A 23550-nucleotide genomic window follows, 5' to 3' on the forward strand; every position below is an offset into this window, starting at 1 on the left:
TTTTTGCTTTATTTCTTTAGTCCTCTGTCTTTTTTCAGTGGTTATCCACCATCTATTCAAAGGCAAAAATAAAACCCGAGAGTCTGAGTCCATCTGGACCTGTTGTGGCATGCCATTTGGCACCCTGAACGCCGGCTAGCCCTGGGCTGCCATCTGTGCCATTCTTTGTCACAGAGGTACCGCTATGGGGCATCTCCAGTTGCACACAACCATCCATCTATCCATCCGTTCATCCGTCGTCTTCTCGTAAAAGGACATAGCGACAGTCTGGGAGAGAAAAGAGCCCCAAATAGGCCTGTTCTAACTCACTGGCTGCCCTTGCTGTTACATAAACCCTCCAAATTATGTAATCTTGCCCAGTCTTCAATTTTCTTTGTGTGGGTGGTTCCATCTATCCAGGCTGGGCAGTGTGATGAAAGGAAGTGTAGAGAGTACCCGGGTAGCACTTCTAGGCAGATTGGTGGGTGCTTATTTTTTGAGTTCCTCTGCAGCTGTACCTGACAATGGAAGCCTTAAATCTTTGTGTGGCACTTCACTGAATCGACACAGGCTCTCCTCCAGATAAAAAACTCAGTGCCAGTGGGTCATGAAGCGTTCGGTATGAGCGCATATGTGTGTGTGAGAAAGAGACAGAGAAAGACTTCATGTACTAGAGTGATGGTGTGTTTGTAGGAATTGCAACCCGCTGGGCCTGAGACTCATTAGTTGTGATGCCGATACGCGCCTGCTAGGCTGCACACACACACACACACACACACACTCACACTTGCATACACACAAACAGGAGACATGATCATGCTGAGAATTTGTGGTTCTAACTGTTCACCCATTGTTTCCCTCTGTGCATCAACAGATTTGAAGACAAGGGAGGCTCCACTGGAATGCCTCTGAGAGCTCTGACATGTTTTGCAGTTTACTTCATGTCATTCATAAGTCTGGTAGATACAGTACAAACGACGCAGGAGGAGATGTTTTTTTTTTCTCACCATTGTCCCCATGTTTTTGCTTTAAAGCCGCCCTATTATGCTTTTGGGGGTTTTCCCTTCTCTAAAGTGTGCTAGGTTTTTGCACATGTTGATAGTCTGCAAAGGCTAAAATCCCAAAGTCACTTAATGACATCTCTATGCAACACTCACGCTTCTATAGCACTCCAACACATTGTACGTGATAGGCATGATGCCTAGTATACACATGATAAATTCACCATCTGATTAAAGTGTTGATGCATGCCTCATGTTGCTGATGTGCGATGCTCTTGAATCAGAGCCAACTGATAGCTTCTTTCAGTCAAGCAGTATAATGTTGCCTTCAAGGCAGTTTGTAAAATAGTTTTTTTAGAAAACGGAGTGCCTCTTTAGAAGTGACAATATTTATCAGGTAATTCTATACACACATTTTCACAACCCAGTGCTCCCCAAATCTGTATTTTTCAGATATACTGCTTAAAGTTCTGTGATGAAGACACATTTAAAAAAACCTTCTCATAAATACATTTATTGTTATATTGTATTTATCCACTTTGTAAGACATGCCTTTTCACTCAGAGGTCATATAGCATGGTCAGCTTCATGAATGAGACTGCATGCCTCTCATTCCATCTCAAAGAAAAATGCAGCCTTCAAAAACTGTCTCTCTGATGAACTGGAAGAATTGTGATTCACTAAACAACAAAAATAGGAAAAGTCATACTTCTAATACCTGGACTGACCTTCAGTCGACACTGACTGAAGGTGTGGGTAATAGAACAGAAGCAGTCACATCATCTGTCATCTACCAAAACACATTTTTCAAGAAAGAACTCTACTCACAGTTAATTGTTTTTCTTCAAAACACCTATTTTCTCTTACTTCAGGGTTTTTTCTTCTCTCCACCTCTTTTCCTTATTAACATTTAAGAGTCAGTTAACTGAAGAAACATCAATGTTCAAAAATGGGTTGGATCAATGGTCCCCAATGTCATGCCAGGTTATCCGGCAGACTCATGATGAATGATGTGCATGGTTCAGCCCAAGAACACTTGTCTAACAGCAGGTGTGTAGCTCATAACTAGCCCAAACACTACTAAGTAATGTCCACCAGATCTGGGAACGAAGGGCTACTCTGTGCTTTCTTGCTATGGAAACAGAACAAGCAGTTGCCCAGTGCATGGTGGGAAGGTTGAAACATGATGATGGGAATGTCCATCCATCCATCCATCAATCCGCCCAGTCGGGCTCCGTGGCAAACCCGGCCACCAGACACACGCCGACGAGTCCTCCTTCTGGGACTGGCTGAGGACCCCGGGCTTCCTCCGGGCCGGGTATCCTCGCTTTCATGTGTGTTTGTCATGAGGTCTTTTGAACCAATCTTAATCTGACCCCTTACCTGAGACCAATTTGCCATGGGAGACCCTACCAGCAAAAGATTCCAGACCACACAGCCCCCAGGTTCATCGGGGCACACAAACCTCTCCACCACGATAAGGTGCTGGTTCTCGGAAAGGTTGATGGGAATGTGTATTTGCAAAAAGTTAAAAAATCGCAACTTTATGCATGTACAGCCGCAACTCGATAACTAAACTCTGCTAAAGCTGTCAAAGTAGACAACGCAGTTTTATAACTAAACAATTTTCAGTTGCAGCATAGTCCTTTTCTCACCACAAAGGTTTTCAGGAAATTAAATTGTTGGGTTGTTAAGCTGAAAATACAACGCTTTATGAGCAGGCTGCCACTTTATGTCAGTTTGAAACTGCAAACGGAGAACCAGGGATCAATCAGGCGCATTTCGTAATAGGCTACGTCGCGGCTTGAATAGTGTCCTCGCTGGATTCACTGGACATGTAGCATAAAAAGTAACTATGAACCCTCTTGCAAAATTACCATCCCAATCACATAAAATGCATTCTCAATTATAATTGTAGGTATTTGGGCCACATGGTTATATTTCTGCTATAACAAGTGTTATCCAAAATACTTACTCTAATAATAATATGATAAAATAATTCAGTTTGACACTCAGGCAGGATTGTTCTAACTCTGTTAGGGATTGCCTGTTATCCCAAATTTAGACACAAACTAAATATCTTATGGTACAGCAGTGGCTCAGTCAGTAGGGGCTTGGACTGGGAATCGTAGGGTCGCCGGTTCAAGTCCCCGAACAGACTTGAAAATATGGAAAGTGGACTGCTACTTGGAGAGGTCCCAGTTCACCTCTAGGCCCTGCTGTGGTGCCCTTGAGCAAGGCACCGGACACCTCCAATCCCCCCCTCCCCATTGCTCCCCGGGCGCTGCACGATAGCTGCCCACTGCTCCTAGTACTAGGATGGGTTAAATGCAGAGGACTTCACTGTGTGTGCTCTGCTGTGTGCATGCATGTGACTAATAAAGAGGGTTTCATCCTCCGATTCTATTCTACCCAGCATTTCTTGGACCAACATCCTGTATCAATCATCCCTGGTTACCAGATCCATGGAAGAATTATGAGAATTGGCCTGAGATGAATGGTCCAGTTCTATCATTACATTATCACCTCAAAGAACTCATTTTCCAAAACCAATCCAAAAGCATAAACCAATATTGCAGCCATATATGGGTCAGCCAGAGCCTTTCCTTCACTTTGATGATCAATTCATGATACACTGTATTGTGTAAGGAAATCTGTTCTGCTCCATCCTGCGGTCCCACAATACATAACATATTAACACGTGACTAATGTCCTACATTCGTCATGTGTTAATATGTTATGTTATTGTCGAAAATACGCTGTGGAGCCTTGTCACAGTTTGCACATACTCATCCTGTATACGCAGACAAACCTACTGACCATGGACCTATGGCACAACCCTCAGGCCAACATTAAACCTATACATTACATTTGATTGTTCAGAAGCTTGATGGATATGGTTTAGTGTGCTTTGGGGGACACTAAGTCTCCTACCAGAAGGTGAGCTGGAACTCTTAGCAAAGGAAGTGGGTGGGATCAGACATATATTTGTTGTGCCTGTCCAATGTTGGACTGCTTATACTGTAGATGTGTTGGAGAGATGGATGTTTTTTCACCCCCATCACTTTAATAGCAGTCTGTACCAGGCAGTGTTGGGTGAAACGCGTTACAAAACGCGTTTCACCCGGAGTTACAGTAATGTATTACCTTTTGCTGTAACGCAGTAATATAACGCATTACTTCTGAAATTTGGGTAATATAATACATGTTACAATTCTCAGTAACGCAGTTACAACACATTTTAACCTGAAATGATGTGGTGTTTAGTTTCTAAGAATTCACAAACATCGCGAGACATTCCGACACCAGAGAAATAATCGTGCAGGTGGAATAGTAACTCAGTAAGCCTGTTTACTATTGGTTAAGAGGGCTGCACAAACAGATTCGCAATGCAGAGCTGCAGGCTCACAATGCAGAGCTGCAGGCTCGGAGAAAAGAAAAAGACAGGAGTGCGCACAGGCCAAAGCAACAGAAGGTAACTTTCTCTGGGTCTGCTGCTTGAACCCCGAGAAGTTGAGAGACTCGTGGCAGAGGGTTGAAGAAATGCAGCCTCTGTCCTCTATGGAATCGCCGGCTTTTAGAAAGCTTGTCAGCCAAATCCCCGTTAACACACCAATGACGTGGTGAGCTAACGCTGCCATAGAGACTCGTTCATATACACAGGGTGCGATTTGACAAAAAAACAGAGGGGGGGATGTTTTTTATTTTTTATTCATAGACAAGAACATTGGACTTTTAACTTGCATAGGGAGAAAAAAACGCAAAAGGTAGGCTATATATATACACACCTGTTCACTAAATAATTCACTAAAATAGCAAAACGTGCTGTCAACAATTCAGGGACAGGTCTGGAAAACTAGACTAGGTAAACAGTCGGCTCTGGTGACGAATTTGTGGTGGCTTTTTCGGTTTTCCTGTCGGGGCATTGTCTGCAGCATTTCGGCCCTCTTTTATCCACAATTCTGCAAATGTGTGCGCAGGAAAGGATGCCACCTCTGGACCATTGACACCAATGAACAGTAGGCCATTCAAAGTGGAGACGTGCATTCTGTTTCGTTCTTCCGTGAGGATGTGGTTCATCGCACTAAAGCCACGCTCGCACTCAGCCGTTGACACAGGGAGCGTGGAGACAGCGATGAGCACTTTTTTCAAAGTCTCCCCAGTGACACCATTGCATTTCAGTTCATGAAATTCTTTGAGGAGTGTGGGCATATTTGTGTCTGCTATAGCAAGGCTTTTATGAATGGTCAGAAGTTTGTCATCCCCATAAAGCAACCGTTCATCTTCATCGGAGGGCCAATTTGAGGGGTTCAGCGCAGCCGCCGCAGAAAAAATGCCGTTGTCATCGAGCCTGCTCTGGATGTTATCGGCCAAGGAGATGAAAAAACGCTCACGAAAGGTCTCTGCCTTCCGCTGTTCTCCGTCACTCGGCTGAGACACATTAACCCCCTTAAATGTTTGCTTACTGCCCAATTCCTCCTTCAGACATCGTATGTTCACTCCATCGGCATTCCTCATAGCCCTCAGTGTCCGCACGGCAACGCCCACCTCAGCAGTAGCGGTGATTGCTGTGGCATCTCGTCTCTGAAGAAAGAGGGACAGGGCCTGCATCGTTTCGAGCGCGTCTTTTACGAATGCCATCTCCACCACGAAAAGCCACTGAGTCATCTTAGCATGCATTCCCTTACATTTGGCCCTGTCTTTGGTTGATCGTGATGTGTCTTCGGCCAGTGACGCGAAGAGTTTGACCAGGGCTGGATAGCTTTGCCAAAGAGCCGTCACAGATGTGCAAGACGAGGATAGCCAGCGCACGTCAAACACCCTTCCTATCCTGCGAGCTTGCATCTCCAAATTGGAAGCGACAAGCTCTAGCTCTCGCATGTTCTTTGGACTTTGAGAGAAGAAGGCGTACAGGGAGTCAGTGAACATCTGGAAATGACTTGCATCTGTATTTGTTTGACAGTGTCATGGACGGCAAGTTCTAGTTTGTGATTCATGCAGTGAATGACAATCAGGTTGGGGTTAATCTCCTCACGTAGGAGTGTGGCGACCCCCTTGTATCGGCCCAACATAGCGGCGGCCCCATCCGTCGCGAACCCAATTAGTCGGGAGCGCAACATGTCTTTTGAGATACCCTGCTTCTCAAGGCACTGAAGCACAGTGTCACGGATCGCCGATCCAGTGCACGACTGCAACTCAGCAAGTTGGAAGAAGAAATTGCAACACTCCCCTTCAAATGGAATTCTAATGTAAATGATCAGACATGTTTTATTTGAAACTGTTGTGCTCTCATCAATGAGAATGCTGAACTTGTCGGGTGAGCTTTTAAGGAAGTCCACCAGACGCACTGTCATTTTCTCTGCAATAAACATCAGCATATTCCGACATGCCTTGTCAGAGGTTAACATCGTTGAGTTGTTGCAGTTCAACCAGGTGAGGCTGCATTTTGAATGACAGGTCAGTGTAGCAGATCATGTAAGCTGTGCGAATGCAGTACTCTGTGGTTTTTAAACTATGCTCATGATGCTTTCGCCACAGAGCTGCACTGTTCTCATTTGCCTTTTCAATTGCGGCGTCTTGTCTTTTTTGTACAATTTCAATACATTTGATATGGCTTTGACATTTTCCGTGCTTGCTGATTTTGTCATTTAATTTTTTTGCCGTTTTGGCTTTTATGCCTTTAATGAAGGCAGTCTATATGAAGCCTTTCCTGTGTGTGTGGGCCTAAATCCCTGACGTCGGAACAAGCTTGGCACTTGACTGACCCGTCTGTGCTGACAGCTAGCCACTCACGACCCTCTCTCCATTTAGCAAAGCGCACCGGCTCAATGCACCCTCCTACCACATGCGTTTCAGAGTCGCTAGCAACATCGGCGTTTCTTTCATCAAGTGGCTGGGAATCGTCCTGCAGGCCTACATGAACGCCAACCTCCAGCGAATTTCTTGCGCTATCACTCTCAGGTGTTAATTTCGTTGTTTTATTATTTGGTCCCGTAAAGTAGGACGATATGCTGCTCTGAACGCGTTTCATGTTTGCATCAGCGCTGTTTTTCCTGCAAAGTTCCCGCACTAAAATGTTACAATGTTTTTGTTTTCGATGACGTTCCGAAATATGCGCAGTCTGCCAGAAGGCTGCTGAATAGCCTACTCTGACACTGAAGATCGTTAGATTTCAAGAGTTTAAGTAGTCTAGCAGTTAAGTTGCATTCATCGCTATCAAGGGGGGGAAATCCTTGTCCCCACTGGAGATAAAAATAATTTAGCAGAGGTAGGGATAGGAAAACCAGAGGGGGGGAAATCCTCACCATCCCCCCCTACAAATCGCACCCTGCATATACAGCAGGTCACAGGGCCGTGCAGAGACTCCACTAACATGTTATTAATAACACTCAGAGACGTCATGTTACCTGTATCACAGATTATTCAGCCCACTTAAACGGAGCACGAGTTTAATTTCTAGCTCGTTTCCTAATGTTCAGCATGTACTGCCAGATAGCTTTATTTAATGAGCTGCAATAAACTACATTTTAGCATAAAGCCATACTTTTGAGGTTATTTTTGTGAAAGTAACTCGAAGTAACGCAAAAGTAGTGTAACGCATCACAGTTCAGAGACAGTAATAATGTAATGTAACTTATTACTTTAAAAAGACTGTAATGAGTAACATGTACTGTATTACATTTTGGAAGTAACTTGCCCATCACTGGTACCAGGCGAGCGATCTTTGATCTCAGCTGCACTGTCAGCTTACCAAACCAAGTGGTGATGCCATATCCGATGATGCTCTCCAACACACCATGATAAAATCAAAGCATACACTTCTGCTTAACTCCGTTGACCCTAAGTCTGAGGAAAAAATATATCCGCTGTTGACTGACAACATGGTTTTATTTAAATGGATTTCTTTTAAAACACCAAGACTGAAAAGACATGCCAGTGACAGTGGTTTTAGTTTTTTTTTTTAATGAATTTCATCAATACATTTAAAAAGCAAAAATAACAATACATCCACCCACGTCTTATCAACTAAAAACCCTTTCAGATTAGTCAGTGAATCTTCTTTTGGTTGTTAATATACTGTGACCGTTTTTATCCAGGGTGGAGCATCCTCGTTCACCCTGTTTTTGTTGTGGTGGGAGGAGGGCAATAGGGAAGTAAAGGAAAAGGGGGGTGGGGGGTTGTGTTGTGTTGGCTGGGGCGGTGTCTCATTGTTTCCCTAGTTTCCTCAAGTCACTTCCCCAACATATTTAAACATATGAGATAAACAGAGATGCAATGAGTCAGACAGAGACAGAGAAAGAGCAAGATGAGGACATCATTCGCTTCAACGCTAAATAATTCAGCTGTTGTTTAGATAAGATAGATAGAAGACGGTTGCTGAAAAACTTTTATTCTGTTATTATTCAACATATTTATCTCTAGCCTCAACACTTATTCAGCATTTCCTCCCCACTTGAATTTTATTGAAATTTGTTTTGTTTTTTAAGAGAGAATTTTGGCAAACATATCTAAACTTAAAGGCCTTTGTAGTACTTTTTGGGTTATTTCCATATTAACATGTTACTATGAATATATCCGGGTGTTATAGTTGACTACAGAATGTTAGAAATATTTCGCTTAATATGTGACCATTTGGATCCGTGCTTTGCTACAGAAAAACCAAGAAAATGTACCATGATGTTAATAAAATTGTAATTTATGAATCTCCTTTTTTGTATTTTATTGTAGATGTTGTTGGAAAAGGATATTTTTAATCAAATCAGGGATGATGAATGACAATGGCTGATAATCCCAAATGTAATTTCCCCCTAAAAAATATGCATCAAAAGCTGAAATACATTTCAAATAACAAAAGATAAATCATTTCTTATTATAGTCTCTTTAGTGAATAATTCATTCCACACCCTGTGCCTCGACATTGTGTTGTGTTATTGTGTCAAACCAATTAAGCCGTCAGTGTATTAAATTGAACTCAAATGAATTAAAAGGACAGAGGGGTAAAACACACACACACACACACACACACACACACACACACACACACACACACACACACACACACACACACACACACACACACACACACACACACACACACACACCTTTGCCATGCAGCTGCTCAGGCTAATTACAAGCGTTCCCAGACCAGTAACCCCGGGCCTGTAGTCTACTCCTCTGTGTTTTTATGCACTTTAATGATATTATTGTCTGGCAACACTGCTGGTTGTTTGGCGCTCCTCTTAATGCCACTGCACCTGCCTCCTGTAACACTGCTGACGGCAGGTGGAAAATGACTGGCAGTTTTATTGGCAGTTTTTTTATTCCTCTCGGGACCAGGAGGGGTTTTACTGCAGGAAACTACCAATTTGTCTTCCTCTTTAACAAACAAACCACATCACAACATGGCGAGATGTTCGGACCTATGCGCCTAAGTGAATTTATCATGTGATAAAATGTTTTTTGCTGTAGCATGTGAGGAATGGAGACCACACTTTGTTGTATAAAATATTAATTAAAACAAAAACGATCTAAAAATATTTATTACATCTTTTATAGCAAGAAGAATTACACTCACAATTTGAAAGACTTTATTCCCTCAAAGGAGAATATCTGATTCAAGTACAAGGTCGCACTTACTAATTCAATTTTCTTCATGCTTTTCATGACTTTTGGTTCCGATTGGCTTGGAAGATTACACTTTGTCTGTTGTTCTAACACGATACAGCTTTATTATATAATCACAGGCGAAATATCCTATGTATTTGAAACATTTTGGATCAATAAGGTTGCATAGTTTCAAGACAAATGTATTGCAATTTTTTCACAGAATTTCAATATTCAGCATAAAAAAATATACAAATAGCTAAATCGTAAGAGCTGGCTGCTCATGTACTGGGGCTGAGTCCCCAAATTAAGGACCTGATATTTTACTGTTGGGCGATTATTAGGAGTTGGTGTAATAAGTGAAGCAGATAGAGCCATATCTCTAGTGAGAAAGAATATTATACTGTTGAAAAAGACCAGATTAAATTAAAATTAAAAGTGTCAGTCGAACCTCAAACAATTTGTACATTTGGTTCACAAGCTTCATGTACATCATTATTTATTAACTTGTACTCAGTTACAATTTGCGTTTTTTTTATCCTTAAACTTTTCCACATCAAGAAAGCATAAAAGCTTTTTGTGAGTTTCAAGTTTGCTGGAATGTCTTGCATTTCCACTGCTGTCCACAGTAACATTTGAGATCAGAATACACCTAATTAATAGCATGATGTAAAATTGGCAGAAAACAACGTCACAAAATAAACATATATATTTGAATTTTTTTGAAGACAGGCTTATTTGCCTAACCCTAGGACATGTAGTTGTTGCCCAAGTATCAGCTTTAACAGTTAGAGAATAAACTAAATACCTAAACTGAAAAGCCCCTTGTATTTACTGAGTTTATAGCCCACAAAGTCTATTCCCCGCTCCATCTCCCTCTGTCCTCCTCCACAAACACAATCTGGGCTGATCTGTACAAATGAGTGTGTCTGGGTGGGATAGACATTGTTTATGACAGTGTACAGGGACAGTCTGGGCACTTTGTGAGTCCAGACGGGGGTGAGGACAGCTGGAGAAACGCACACAGGCCAGCTTGGAAACAGATTTGCTTTTACAGATTATTACTCTTTCCCCCATTTATTTTTAATCATGCAGTTTCTACGTCTCTCTTCAGGCTAGTGGAATGAAAATTGGTGTTGCTCTCATAGGTCTCAATAGAGACAGAAAATATAATATTTGGGGGATTTAAATATCTGCATAGGGTAGTATATAAAGAAGTGTAACTGTAAAGTCAAATATCGACACAGTCTGAAACACTTATCCCTTGTATCTTCTCTGGTTGACAGTACATTGTGTCAGAGGCTGAAGTCAGAAACCGCCTCTGACATAACACAGGCTTTGCTAAAGTATCAGCTTTCTCATTGTAAGCCATGTAGTTGCTTTAAAGCCTAGAGGAATGAAGGGAATTGATTTGTTGCATCAATGTGGGATGTTTGACACTGTTGTTGTTGGTTAACTTTAAATAAATAACAAATCTGGAGAAATAACCAATTAAGTCAAATATTTTCAGAAACACACAGACCACCATATGGCAAAACGACATAATGTCAAATGTGCAAAACGCATATCTCGAGACCTGACTGCGATTTGACTGAGTCTCTGTTTTATATCAAATGAGCAAAAGTATATGCTTTGAGTCAGATCTACGGTGACCAACAGGTCCAAATGTGAACTTCAGAAACCTTGCAAATATAAAAAGACAAATGGTCCAAACACATGCAAATGAAGAAACATCTTCACCAACTTGATGAAACACGAACAGCTTTTACTAAAACCCCTGCATAAAGATATACGTATGTACAGTGTTTTTCTGAAGCTGCAGCGTGTTTCTCCTACTGGAAAGGTTTGAGAAAAACTATTTGCAATCGAAAATGCTACTTGCGATAAAACAATCATGATAATTCAACATTATGACTCCACATCATTAGCATACACCAACAGTACAATAGGACAGCAAAAAGAGTAAAATAACATTAACAACTGACGTTCCTGTGGGTTTAGTACAACCATGAGCTGTCATACAACCAAACTTGACAGTTGACGCACTCCAGTGGTCAGATTGACAGAGATAAAACAAGCTCTAAATGTCCTTGCCTTATCCTTATCTTTAATGGAGCCTTAGTGGAGAGTTCTACATCAATGATTTGTTTATGTTCTTATTTGACTATTTTAAACTTTGTCCACTTAGTTGTTTATTGTCGCTAGTCCTTGGCCTTCTAACACGCTAATGTCTGTACAAAGAGGGGAATAATTGAGAGTAATAAAAGTATGTTTGTTGTTAGCGTTATTAAGCCAAACACCCTGACAGTCTGAGATAGATTTGCTCTGAGCTGAGACAGCACTGTTGGAGAAAATGGAGAAACATGGGGAGAGCAATCAGATTTAACCCAGTGATCCGGAGAGATGAAGCCGCGTTTGAACATCGGTTTAGTTTGATTAACACCAAACACCCCAAAATCCAGATGCTTTGGTGAAATTGCTTTGAAGAGACTGCAAACTGAGATTTTACTAAAAATAAACAGTGAACAAAGCTCTGGTCATTTTATGTTAGAGATAAACCGTCTGACTGGAAAATGGGCTGTTGATCCTTGTTATTAGTTTGTTGTTCTTATTTGGTGTGTGAATCTTAAACCCACACTATTTTAGCCAAAATATATATGATTGGCCAAAATATTTTTATTTCCTCCTTATACATATTTCTGCTCAAACTACAGTGTTAGGTGACAAATCCAGACATAAGGTTCATTTTTGTGCATTTTAAAAATGCGTCACAGTGAGGTCAGTAGTTTGGGAACATGGGATGAGGCCCCCCAGAATATACAGATGGGGTTTTAGGATGGTTTATTGAGTTACATTTACATATACCAATTTTTCAGAAACAGTCAGATAAATGTATTATGTTGTAGAAATGTAGCATGAGGGCCTGAGGATTTGGTAAAACTGCCTGAAATAGCAAAGATAAATATCATCATACTTATTGTTTATCATTCAACTTGTTAATGTTGGCAGGGTTTTCAAAGGGTGCCATATTGCAAAAGTTGAGAACTGGTTTTACTCAACGCTTTATGTTTGCCTTCAGTTAACTTTACCGTCTTTGATCTGCTTGACTGTCAGCCTCTTATACGTTCAAAGCCATAGGAATACCCCACCCACAGCAGCGGAATTGGCCCAGTTTTTACTGTTATACAAGCACATTCTTGGTTCAATTGGAACCAGCAGTCCCTCCAAGTGGTTTCGATCAGCTGTGCTCTGAGTGTTAGGTGTTGATTGACAGTAGTGGGGGTTGGATGTCGGAGAGATGGCTGTGCAGAGGAGGTGGGGAGGAGAGGGGGCTCCTCTTGTGTGGTCGGGATCAGTTTACCAGGAGAAATGTGGACGCTTGTGCGCACTGTGAAAACAGCACGAATGCCTGGCCAGGGAAACGCCAGGCATTCCTCGGCCACCAAAAGGGGGTCGCCTGGGTGACTTAGGTCGGACGCATTCCTAACAGTCCCTGTTATCCCAACGCAGGAGGGAGCAGGGGGAGGTGGGGTCTGATGTTGGGATCTGGAGGACTGAATTCAAAGAGATTGATGTTCACGCAACAGTAAATCTGGAATGATTTCCCAATTAGAACTTATAATAATAATTAGCAGGTCAAAAGATGTTTCACTATAAAACTGATCCATAACTGATTGAAAATCTCTGGAGTTGAAGAATTTTAATTTAATTTCATCCATTATATAGAAGCTTTTACACAAGATGACAAATAGTTTCCCTATTAGCTTTGCCGCAAGGTTCAATAGAGGCCAAAGTGGCAGAAAGAATGAGCCAATATCCACACGACATATGTTTTTGTATGGAAAATATTCATCTGTAAAGTAAATAAATGCTGCCTAGATGAATAGAAGGAACATGTGTGGACTTATATGCCATGAGATGTGGAAATGTAGTAGAACTCCTCTCCAAAATACGTATTGGATGGACAGCTTCCTCTTCTGGATAATTATGTTTGATTCAGTAGATTATAAAGCAGCATTAAAAGGAAACTTGTACTGATGTTACTGGACCGCCCACCACTGCTTTGTTCAATTCAATTCAGCTCAGTCTTTATTTAAATATCAGGCTGTTCCACCCCAAGTCTCGGGGCTGGAGATGTTGCCTAATGATTCATATCCATTGTGGAATGCAGTGTTCTTGATTCAGGACACTTCAAATATCATTAACCAATGAGGATGTGTGTTTTCAGCTGTTGACCAAAGCCTGTCAATGGTGTAGAAACATGACAAGGGAATCCTACATTTAGCTGCTTACATGTTCAGTCCCTTAGTCTGCCTCGTCAAGTGGTGCAGTTGACGCCAATCGACCCTCTGATTTCAGTTTCTGGTTTATGGAACATGCCTTTTACCATTAAAATGCCCTGACTGTTTGGTAAGACTAAGTGGAATGTGACGTTGTTATCTACGGGCGTGAATACATGGAACAACAAAGTGTGAGGTATTTTTGGATTCTTTTAACTCTTTGTTTAACATTTAGCTTGTCAGTTCCTGTTTGAAGCAAACAAAGGAAGGAGGAATTTAAAGTGGAAATGCTTGTAGAGTCACACAGACTCAACTCACATAAGGCAAACAGGAAGTGTGGTGTGGCATTGAAGATCATTTTAGCCTTACATGCTGATAAACAGAAAGGTGCACCAAGCCTGCAACCAAAACCGTACATTACACTGCAGTCCTGAAGATATATAACTATCAGCCTTCTCCTAAAGCCAACACCTTACCACACCCTTGACAGATTATCTCTGTTCCTATCACTGTTTGTTGTTGGATATATTACATTGGCCACGAAGATGCATCTGGTTCTCGTAGGAATTGTTTTGGACTGCAGATACGCTGCCATAAGATCGCTGTTGGTCAAAGTGGCCTCTACAAATTGGTGGCTACTATAAAAAAAGAGAGCAAATTAGAGGGTGTCCACATGGGACCAAGCATTCTGTAATTAATTTGAAAGACTGGAGCAAAGCTTTGAAAAAAGACGGGCTCAAAACTCCACCTCATAACAGCTTTGAAATTCAATGTTATGGCTGATAAATGACCTGCCGTGGTTCCTCCATGTGGGTTTTATAATTCTGTGGTTAAGCAACCTACCCTAGCAAAAAGGCATGTGCTTTAAAGCTGGAGATCACAGCTATGGGAGAATGTTTTTTGTTTGGGGTGCTGCAATATCAACTGGGAATGAGTAGCTTTTAATTACCACCAGAAGACATACTTCACTTCATTTAAGAAACGTACCATTTGATATGGGGGGAACTTGTTGCTAGAGATTCTAGGGAGAACATGTGTACCGTTTTAAAAAACTAATGTTTTCAAATGTATCAACCTTACCTCTATGAGCAGACATTTGTGGCTTAAAGGCACCATTTACTACACTTAACAGATACTCAGTTTCTCTTTAGTTTCAAACAACAACATATCATTTCGTTTTGCAGTGGTCGTCATTGGCCTGTCCCATCACTGCAACGATACACCACAGAAATCATCACAAGACATGGCTAATTTCTCCAGTAGGAAAAAAAAAAAGTCAAAGTTATTGAACCTACGAGGCAGGCTGCTCAAGGACCGTTTGTCTTACTTAATTTTGCTCTGTTAAAGCTTTTACTTTGGATTTTGCAGATTAAACAATAAAATACAATTTTGTCAGTATGAGTGCTTTGTAACAAGCTTGACATCACTCTGAATCTATGGAGGTCTCAAGCATTTAAAAAAAAAAAGCACAGATACCACAAATTGCTTCACTGCTCCCATGTTGAGTCTTTGTTTGGGGTCTGGTGTGAAAGTTTGCTTACCACTGATCTAAACAACTCCACTGCTGCTGGTTGTCAGGACACATGAAACAAATGGGGGGGTGCTGGGTCCCCGCCAAAGAGCGGCATGCAGGCAGGGACGCTGAGCTTCCACAGTGGGATACTTGGGGTAAATTTTCTGCAGTGTGTGAGCCATCACCTTCCACATTACATGGTTAAGCTAAGGAAACGTCTTTAAAGTGCTGTTTTGTGTTAGTTAAATGATCGATGGTTCACATGGAACGATCATTCAGATCTCATGTAATTTCCGAACAGAAAAAAGTATCAAATGTTGAAAACACTGAAATGTTATGCAGCATGCTTTATTTTTGTTGTGTAAACTTAGGCTGAATTACTTCAGTTAAATGAGGGAAATTCTAAATATGGTTCACATTTATTACAGGACGGGAAAAAAGACACGCTAGAAGAAGGGACAGCACAGGCTCTGTACTTATTTATATATGTATTTATTGCAGCCATATATTAAAGGTCAGGCTCTTTGTTTCGTTGTGTACATATATACTCCTTTGTAACGTGTTCATCCCCTGAAGCCTAAGAGAACAAAGACTGATAATTGAAGCTTACAACATACTAGAAAGATCACAGGTTGGAAACTCATAGCACTTGTAGAACCTCACCTGTCCTTCCTTCCTGCAGCGGTCAGACTATACAACGACCGGCTCTTGGTAGAACACCACAAAATACAGACAGCTACAATCTTGTGTATTAAACTTTCGATGTGCAATATATAACTTTTTTGCCAATCTACTGTGCATTAATCACTGTTATGTGCAATACATACATTTTTGTCAACACCTTAATACTGTATGTTCACTTAGCTTTTAAAATGCTGCTACAAATGTTTAGTCATGGATGTAAACGTATTTGTCTATGTTGTCTATGTGAGGGGACAGTTAGGGTCAGAGAGGAACAGTATTTTGGATAGGGTTTACCTTTGTTTGTGTGAGTTGCGTATGCCTGGGAGCCTCTGTGTGAGAGAGTAGTGTGTGATGCTCCTCAGCAGCCCAGAGGCATGCGTGAGTAATGACACGAATGTCCAGTCGACTGTCTCGGCTCCCATCTTCCTCTGTAATTACCTGTGCTGTGGCGGGTTAATCATTTATACATGCAACTGTGTGTGTGTGTGTGTGTGTGTGTGTGTGTGTGTGTGTGTGTGTGTGTGTGTGTGTGTGTGTGTGTGTGTGTGTGTGTGTGTGTGTGTGTGTGTGTGTGTGTGTGTGTGTGTGTGTGTGTGTGTGTGTGCCTCCGAGCAGTCAGAGTTTGGCATTGTGGTGTGAAGAAAAACGTTATTCCCTTATATATGTAGAGCTTATAGCTTTTTCCAACATTAGAAGTACAACATCAGCTTTCCCAGGCCTTTTGTACAAAATGTCGCCAACACTTTGTTAAGGTTGTTGAAACCTGTGTCAAGATATCAACTTTTTCAAAATCATATTTCTCAAACTGAATGTTATTCCAACCAAAATGTGTTCCAAGATCAATGAGCTTGAAGGAATAACATTTATCAGAAACTGGACTTTTCACTTTTTGTGCTGATAATTACAAGAGTTAGGGAGATGTTAATGCAGTGGTGATTTAAATGTCAACAACATCTGAAGTAATTTTGTTTCAAATCCAAATACAGATACCAGTATATGCAGATTCTGGGTCATTGGAAAGTCGTAAGTATCAACTTTCTGCTATGAATCTTTCGCTGGAACCAAAACCAATGCCAGGATTCCAACCTAAAGTTACTTGGACTTTAAAACCTGTCTTAAAACATTTCCAAATAGGCTTTTTTTTTTTTTTAAACTGACCACATGCTGAATGTGGTCTTTGTGCTAAGCTAGTGCTACAACAAACTAAACACAATAGAATACTTGTATAAAACTGGATGGTCTAATCTAATTATTGGTAAGAGCCAAAAAGGGAGTTCTTCGAATGAGCATTATTTTAAACAAACAATTGCATGTGCTACAACACTAAAAGAGATGTAAACAGAAGATAATTGTCTCCAACTGGAAATGACACCGGCATTCTCTTTCAAGATAACTGTTAAACTCATCCCAAGTCACTCTATAACATAACAAAGGCTGAGCGCTCAACATGCAAATGTCACAGCAGGAAAGCAGACTGAATTTGCATTAGCAGCACTTTAGGCCTCCCCCAAGCTAATTGCTGTGTTTCGTGGGTGAAAGACTGGGGAGACGAAATACAGGGAGGGACACGAGAGATCTTAATGCTCTCAGCAGACATTCAGAGAATGCACAAGACGACCCATTAGCACCTCCAGCCTCTTTAGGAGCTGTTTCCTCTTAATGTTTCCCACTTATCATTCAAAGTTGGAACAAATGTGTGGCCTCTGGAGGACGTGTTCACACTTGGCTGTTAAAAAGCATCTTGATCGCTTGTGGACAGCTTTAAATATGGATATATCTGCCCAATTTTACATTTATTTACAATGTGTTTTGGTTTGTGGTGTTCATTCTTTTCAATAAGGAATCTGGCCAAGGGATAGCAATACTTTTTGAAACAAAAGCACATGTTGAGGCCTTTCTATTCCAAGTCAGTCTCAACTGGACCCAAATACAGTTTGGATATACCTTTATACAAGAAACATGATCTTTAGAGTGATGGCGTATTTTTGTAGGACGATCTGGAAGTTAGCATTGCAAGGAGTTCCATTCATGGTACTTAACACATTTTGTTCAGCAGGATAACATACCTGAGCTCTGTAAAATGTTTATCAGTTTGCATCTTGCAATTTATTTACCCATATATCATATTCCATTTACATGTATATAGACTCTTCTTGCACTATTTCTATTTTATTTGTATTTACTTGCACATCTTGCAACATTCTCTTGCACTGTTTTATTTGTATTCTGTTATTTCCTGCAATATTTGTATTGGTTTTATTTATTTTATGTCCTATATATATATATATATATATATTCATGTTGCTTTTTTTTTCATTGCCATTATATTGCATAATCGGTATAATAAATACATGTATTCAGATTATATCTTATTCTTTTTATTTTATTAAATAAAACTACCACAACGTTTTTTGGTGGCACATTATATTGACATATTATGGTGCACTTGTTAAATATTGTACAACACAAATGACAATATTGATTTACTGCATATTAAAAAGAGATTAATAGCGTAAAATTCATAGTATCCTTCTGTATCTTAATAGCTTACATACTTAATGGTCACAGAGGGAAATAAATATTCATAGGATCTGTAAAAATGCAATATAGGGCTCACGGGAACATTGCAGGCCATAATAAGAATATGTTATACATTTTAAGTACACGATATAAATGAGAATTATATGGGACCTGTCATAACTGTCATCATTCGTGTGTTTCTGTATTTCCTGTGAATGCTTTTCATATTATCAAACAACTCTGCATACGTCACTCCACGTTACGCTCTGGACTCGACTTAACCCGGAAGAGAGCAGCGTGGGTGTTTGTGAGGATTGTTTACATTTTCTTCAGCCCGTTAAAATGAATTATCCGATGATAAACTCGACCAGCTTTGTTTCAACGACCAGAAGTAAGAATCATTCTATCAACCTACATGTGTTATTTGTTGTTTAACAGGCAGCAGATAGCCGGGATCAGTCATATAGCTAGGTCCGTTAACTGTTAGCCGCTAACCTTAGCTGTGTTTGTTAAGAGAGCAGAACCAGCTTTCTAGTTTGGTTCCCCTCAGTTATTCCGCTGGTAAACACGCTCTGCTAATTGCCTGGCTTGTACAAAGACAACCTGTTAAATAAATCGTAGTATCATTCCGTATGTATCTGAACTTTTCAGCTGTTTACATCCAGTGTCTGCTAGCAGCTTGCTATCTGGCTAATTAGCAAGTATAAGTCATGTAAGGACGTGATCTTTGCTAAGGACAGCATGTTTAAATGTGTGAACCTAAAACTTCACAGCTCCTATCAATTGAAGCTAATTGATAAGTGTGTTAGTAAGATGAAGCCATACGTATCCAATACATGCACACTGTTATGAATGTAGATTAAGTAACTAGTTAACGCCTTAAATTATCTGCTATGTGCCATATTTCATGGTGAGCCAAAATCCATCTTTACCTTAGCTGATCCCTTTATTTTTGACTTTCTAGTAAGATCATTAAGTCAAGAATTTTAAGTTTAGGTTGATTATTGAAATAAACTTTTCACACCACAATGTTCTCGATTGTAGATCTTATATTTGAACATGTAGATAATGTTGCCTTATGCCTGTTGCATTTATAAAAGGTATTCTGTGCTGGATGAAGCCTCTGTTAGAGTTCACAAAGTGATGTGCGCTGTAGGTAAATCTAGCTTTAACCAATTCATTTTGAAGAGGTGTTATAGTATGGCATCTTGCTGAAATTGTTTTTAATACATGGTGATCCTCTCCAAATCAAATCAGATATTTGTCTTGTTCATGTGCGTTTAATTATGCTTAATGAATATGACCCCTAACCCAAGAACACCAGGATAAATTATGAAGTAGTTCCCTGTTTTCAGCTGTGTTTCTGTTCACCCAGGAAAACGAGAAGCTGAGCGCTCGGTAAACTGGACGGTGGAGGAAACTCAGGTGCTGCTGTGCGCCTGGAGCGACGAGCGCATCCAGAAAAGTTTGGCGGAAAACCTTCGCAACCGCCATGTCTTCAAACACCTCTCTGTACGTATGAGTGAAATGGGTTTCTCTCGAAGTCCACACCAGTGCCGGCTCCGTGTCAAAACTCTCAAGGCTAACTATGTGAGAGCCAAACTACAAAGGAGCAGCTCGCAGCCTTGCACTTTTAAATATTTTGCAGAGATGGACGCTGTGTTGGGCCGGAGGTCAGAGGCAGAGGAAGGAGGGCCATATTTTGTTTCTACTGGACGCATGGCGGGGCGGCACCTAGACTCCTTTGACAGCACAGGAACTATCCCAACAGATTTAAACTCGCACACAGAAAACCATTTGGGCTGTTCGGGGAGCACAGGAAGACAACGTTTGAACTCTTTAGAGGAGAGAGCAGGCCGTCAGTCTTGGCAGCTTGACTCTGAAGTCAAATTGGAAGACAGAGACGTTTCAACGGATGAGTTTGACAGCAGCAATACAGGATTCCCTCAGCGACATCATGAGGTTTACACTGAATCATCCATCCATTGTGAAATTACAGGTATGTACTGTGCTTGTTATGTCATTCATTAGAGGGTAAAAATAACACCCAACAAATGCTACATGTTATATAAAAGAAACACGTATTAAACATTAAGTCTTCTTGAATCTGCTCTTATAGTTTTATTGTGTTGCTACTAACAGTATGATGAATTACAAACCTTATCTACGGTGACCGACTCGTGCTAATCTGCTACAACGGCCCAATGCACGGTAAAAAACAATATGAAGTGGCCAACTGTCATACTTCCAGAGGTAGTTTGTTTCATATTTGTAAGTGATTTGTCAGTACATTTCAAATGAATATGTATGCCACGTTAGCTAGCTAGCTTACAGCAGATCTGCAAGTAATCATGCGATCACACTCATTCATTAAATTGGAAAACTGATATGTTTTGTATTTGAGATTTGCCAATTGAATACTGTATTTCACAATGCAATTGTGAATATGTGGTTAATATAGTGTAATCTTTTATCAAAAGGGCAACAAAAGTGTTGGAATACAATTAATAAAAAAATACTGTTTAATCTCAATATTAAAAGAAAACAGCATCACCACTATTGGCGTTTTTCACTTCTTGCAGTCAAATGTGTGTGTATTTTGGTACCAAATAGGATTACAAACCAAAAGTGTCATTTTGTAAGTGCAGCTATTTTTTATGTGCATATATTAAAGAAGTTCCTCCTCAGCCCTTCACTCACACATTAACAGACAATGCAGTAAATATATTTTTCCAACCATCTGTCAAGAACATTTGGATATTCAGTTAACTATGTAATGAGATGAATAAAAGACACATTAGTAACTAGAAGCAAAAGTAAGCATTTTTGCTTAAATATATGATTCAATTCCCGAAGTCATGGATTCATTTTCTGCTGGCGATTTTTTGATAGCGGTATAATTTCCTCTTCAAAAATATTCCTGTCATCAGCGATAATCAGATACTGTTTTTTATCCTTTGTCATAGGTTCACTAGTGGAAAACAGCAGTCCTTCCACACATATAGTACCACCTCAACCTCCAGCTGCTTCACCTCCTCCTCCTCCAGCTGCTGTTACCCAATCCTCTCCTCTCCCCAGACTCTCAGATCCAAGCCCCAACACAGTCCCTACCTCTGGCCATCTTCCCTCCGAGTCCTCATGCCCCAAGCACCTTTCGGAGTGCTTCAAGTGGCTGGTGTCGGAGACCCGGGGCCTGATGGTGCAGCTGGAGAGCCAGCGTCAGGAGCAGGCCCGCTGTCATCAGGAGCTCCTCTCCCAGTGGCTGCAGAGGGAGGAACGCTGGCAGAGGGAGACGGCCGAGAGGGAGGAGAGGAGGGAAAAGGCTCGCATGGAGCACGAAATCCGAGTCCTGGAGCTCCTCACAAGTCTAGCCAGAGAAGGAAAGTGTAAATGTGGAGGCAATAAGACAGTAGGAGAGGCTACAAATCACACTTGCAACAAAGGCGAAAAGTAGAAGGCACTCGCACCAAGGACTTTTCTTACAGCGGTTGAACCAAAGTTTGCAAACTCAGGGAGAACCAGATAATGGCACTTGTAATGCAGAGACGGCTACATTACAGGCAGCTAGTGAGCGAGCAGTGTAAGGAACAGTGCCTTTCGGGGACTTGGACCGGTGACCTTCCGGTTCCCAAGCCAAGTCCCAATGGACTTCGCCACCACTGCCCAATCCTTGACCTTGAGGTATACAGAGTGAATTTTTTATTTCAACCAAATTATTGAAGAAACCCTAAAGCAGGGGTGTTCAAAAATGTTTCACCGAGGGCCACATACAGAAAAATATACGGCGATCTGGGCCACTTATAGAGGTGAATATTGCCTCCTAAGTTAAGTTATAAGTTAGCAAAACAAATCAAATGTAGGTGAATAATGCGTGATACTTTCAAATGGTTCAAGGAACAAACAGCCTACATCCAATCTCTCTTTAGGGTTTCATTTATTTTGTTGGCAGCTCATTCCTTAAAACAGAAGCATCAGATTGCTGATAATAAGAGTAAGTATGAAGGTTCAATTTCAAGCTCGTTATAGAAATAAGTAATTGGGCTTTTTTTTATCAACTAAGATTTGTTAGAAAGTTTTTTTAGATTCTGAATGACTAAATTGATTTGAAAATTCTGCTCATTAATATATTTGAACATATATATTTGAGAAGTACAATATAAGACAAGCAAAAGTTCAATTTGTGGGCCATATTCCATTATACTTTTAGAAATTGCTGAGGGCCGATTCAAAATGGCCTGCGGGCCGTAATTTGGACACCCCTGCCCTAAAGTCTTTAAGATGATGTGAGTTGACTGACAGCTAGTGGGAAGTGCGCAGAAAGCATGGAAGGAGAAACTACAGTTGATAGGTCAAAGGGATTTTCTTTTTCTCTCGGTTTTCCGTCTTAGAGGGGATTTCTTTGCACCTAATGTAAAAAAACAGTTTCATAAACTGTACTATAAATAAATAAAGAACACTTTCAACCACATTCCGCTTTCCACTGAAATCTATTTGTTGCTTCTTGGTAATAATGGAATCTGTTCCGATAGTTGGCCATTTTGACACGTTGCTAAAGTAGCCCAACAGCCCAAGTGAAGAATTCCTCACTGCTGTTAATTCCCTTTACCACTAACAACCAATAACATTTGGCTTTTGTCTTAAGCACTCGCCCCCGGGACAATGGATTACAGTAGTCACAGGTAGTTTATCTTCCCTATTTATCAAGCATCATCATTGCTTTATAACCCTGCTTTTTATGACGTCATACCTGGGAATGCAGTTTGCGATTATTTGTGTAGAAAGCCACTTTTGTGTCCATTTGTTTGATTATATTTATTAAAGATGTTGTTAAATTATGAAGAATTATGACGTATGAAATGTAACCATAGCATGGAGACTTGCTCTGTGACACTTCTGATATTATTGGAGTGAAGCAAAATGTAAATATCGGGATTCTAACAAGTTTTTATTTCTAGTGCCAATATGGAAG

The 23550-nt window shown here is 40.7% G+C and overlaps 2 protein-coding genes across 2 annotated transcripts in view; both read left to right on the forward strand.

Annotated features, from left to right (window-relative positions):
- Window positions 1-23550, forward strand: part of rasgef1ba (RasGEF domain family, member 1Ba) — a 119517-nt gene that overhangs the window by 61990 nt on the left and 33977 nt on the right. The window lies entirely within an intron of this gene.
- Window positions 18832-23049, forward strand: LOC134872936 (uncharacterized). Its single transcript, XM_063896303.1, has 3 exons — window positions 18832-18972; window positions 19957-20580; window positions 21548-23049. Exons 1-3 carry the CDS (start codon window positions 18924-18926, stop codon window positions 22033-22035), a joined length of 1161 nt encoding a protein of 386 aa, XP_063752373.1. The 5' UTR covers window positions 18832-18923; the 3' UTR covers window positions 22036-23049.

The sequence above is a fragment of the Eleginops maclovinus genome, chromosome 12 (genome assembly GCF_036324505.1).
Source record: "Eleginops maclovinus isolate JMC-PN-2008 ecotype Puerto Natales chromosome 12, JC_Emac_rtc_rv5, whole genome shotgun sequence".
Taxonomy (NCBI): Eukaryota; Metazoa; Chordata; class Actinopteri; order Perciformes; family Eleginopidae; genus Eleginops; species Eleginops maclovinus.

What these genes read in the sequence shown, in the direction of transcription:
- LOC134872936 (XM_063896303.1), top strand. Translation starts at nt 18,924, where the DNA reads ATGAATTATCCGATGATAAACTCGACCAGCTTTGTTTCAACGACCAGA. An exon ending in CTTTGTTTCAACGACCAGAA is followed by an intron (nt 18,973 to 19,956) that starts GTAAGAATCATT and finishes CTGTTCACCCAG; the next exon opens with GAAAACGAGAAGCTGAGCGC. An exon ending in CATCCATTGTGAAATTACAG is followed by an intron (nt 20,581 to 21,547) that starts GTATGTACTGTG and finishes CCTTTGTCATAG; the next exon opens with GTTCACTAGTGGAAAACAGC.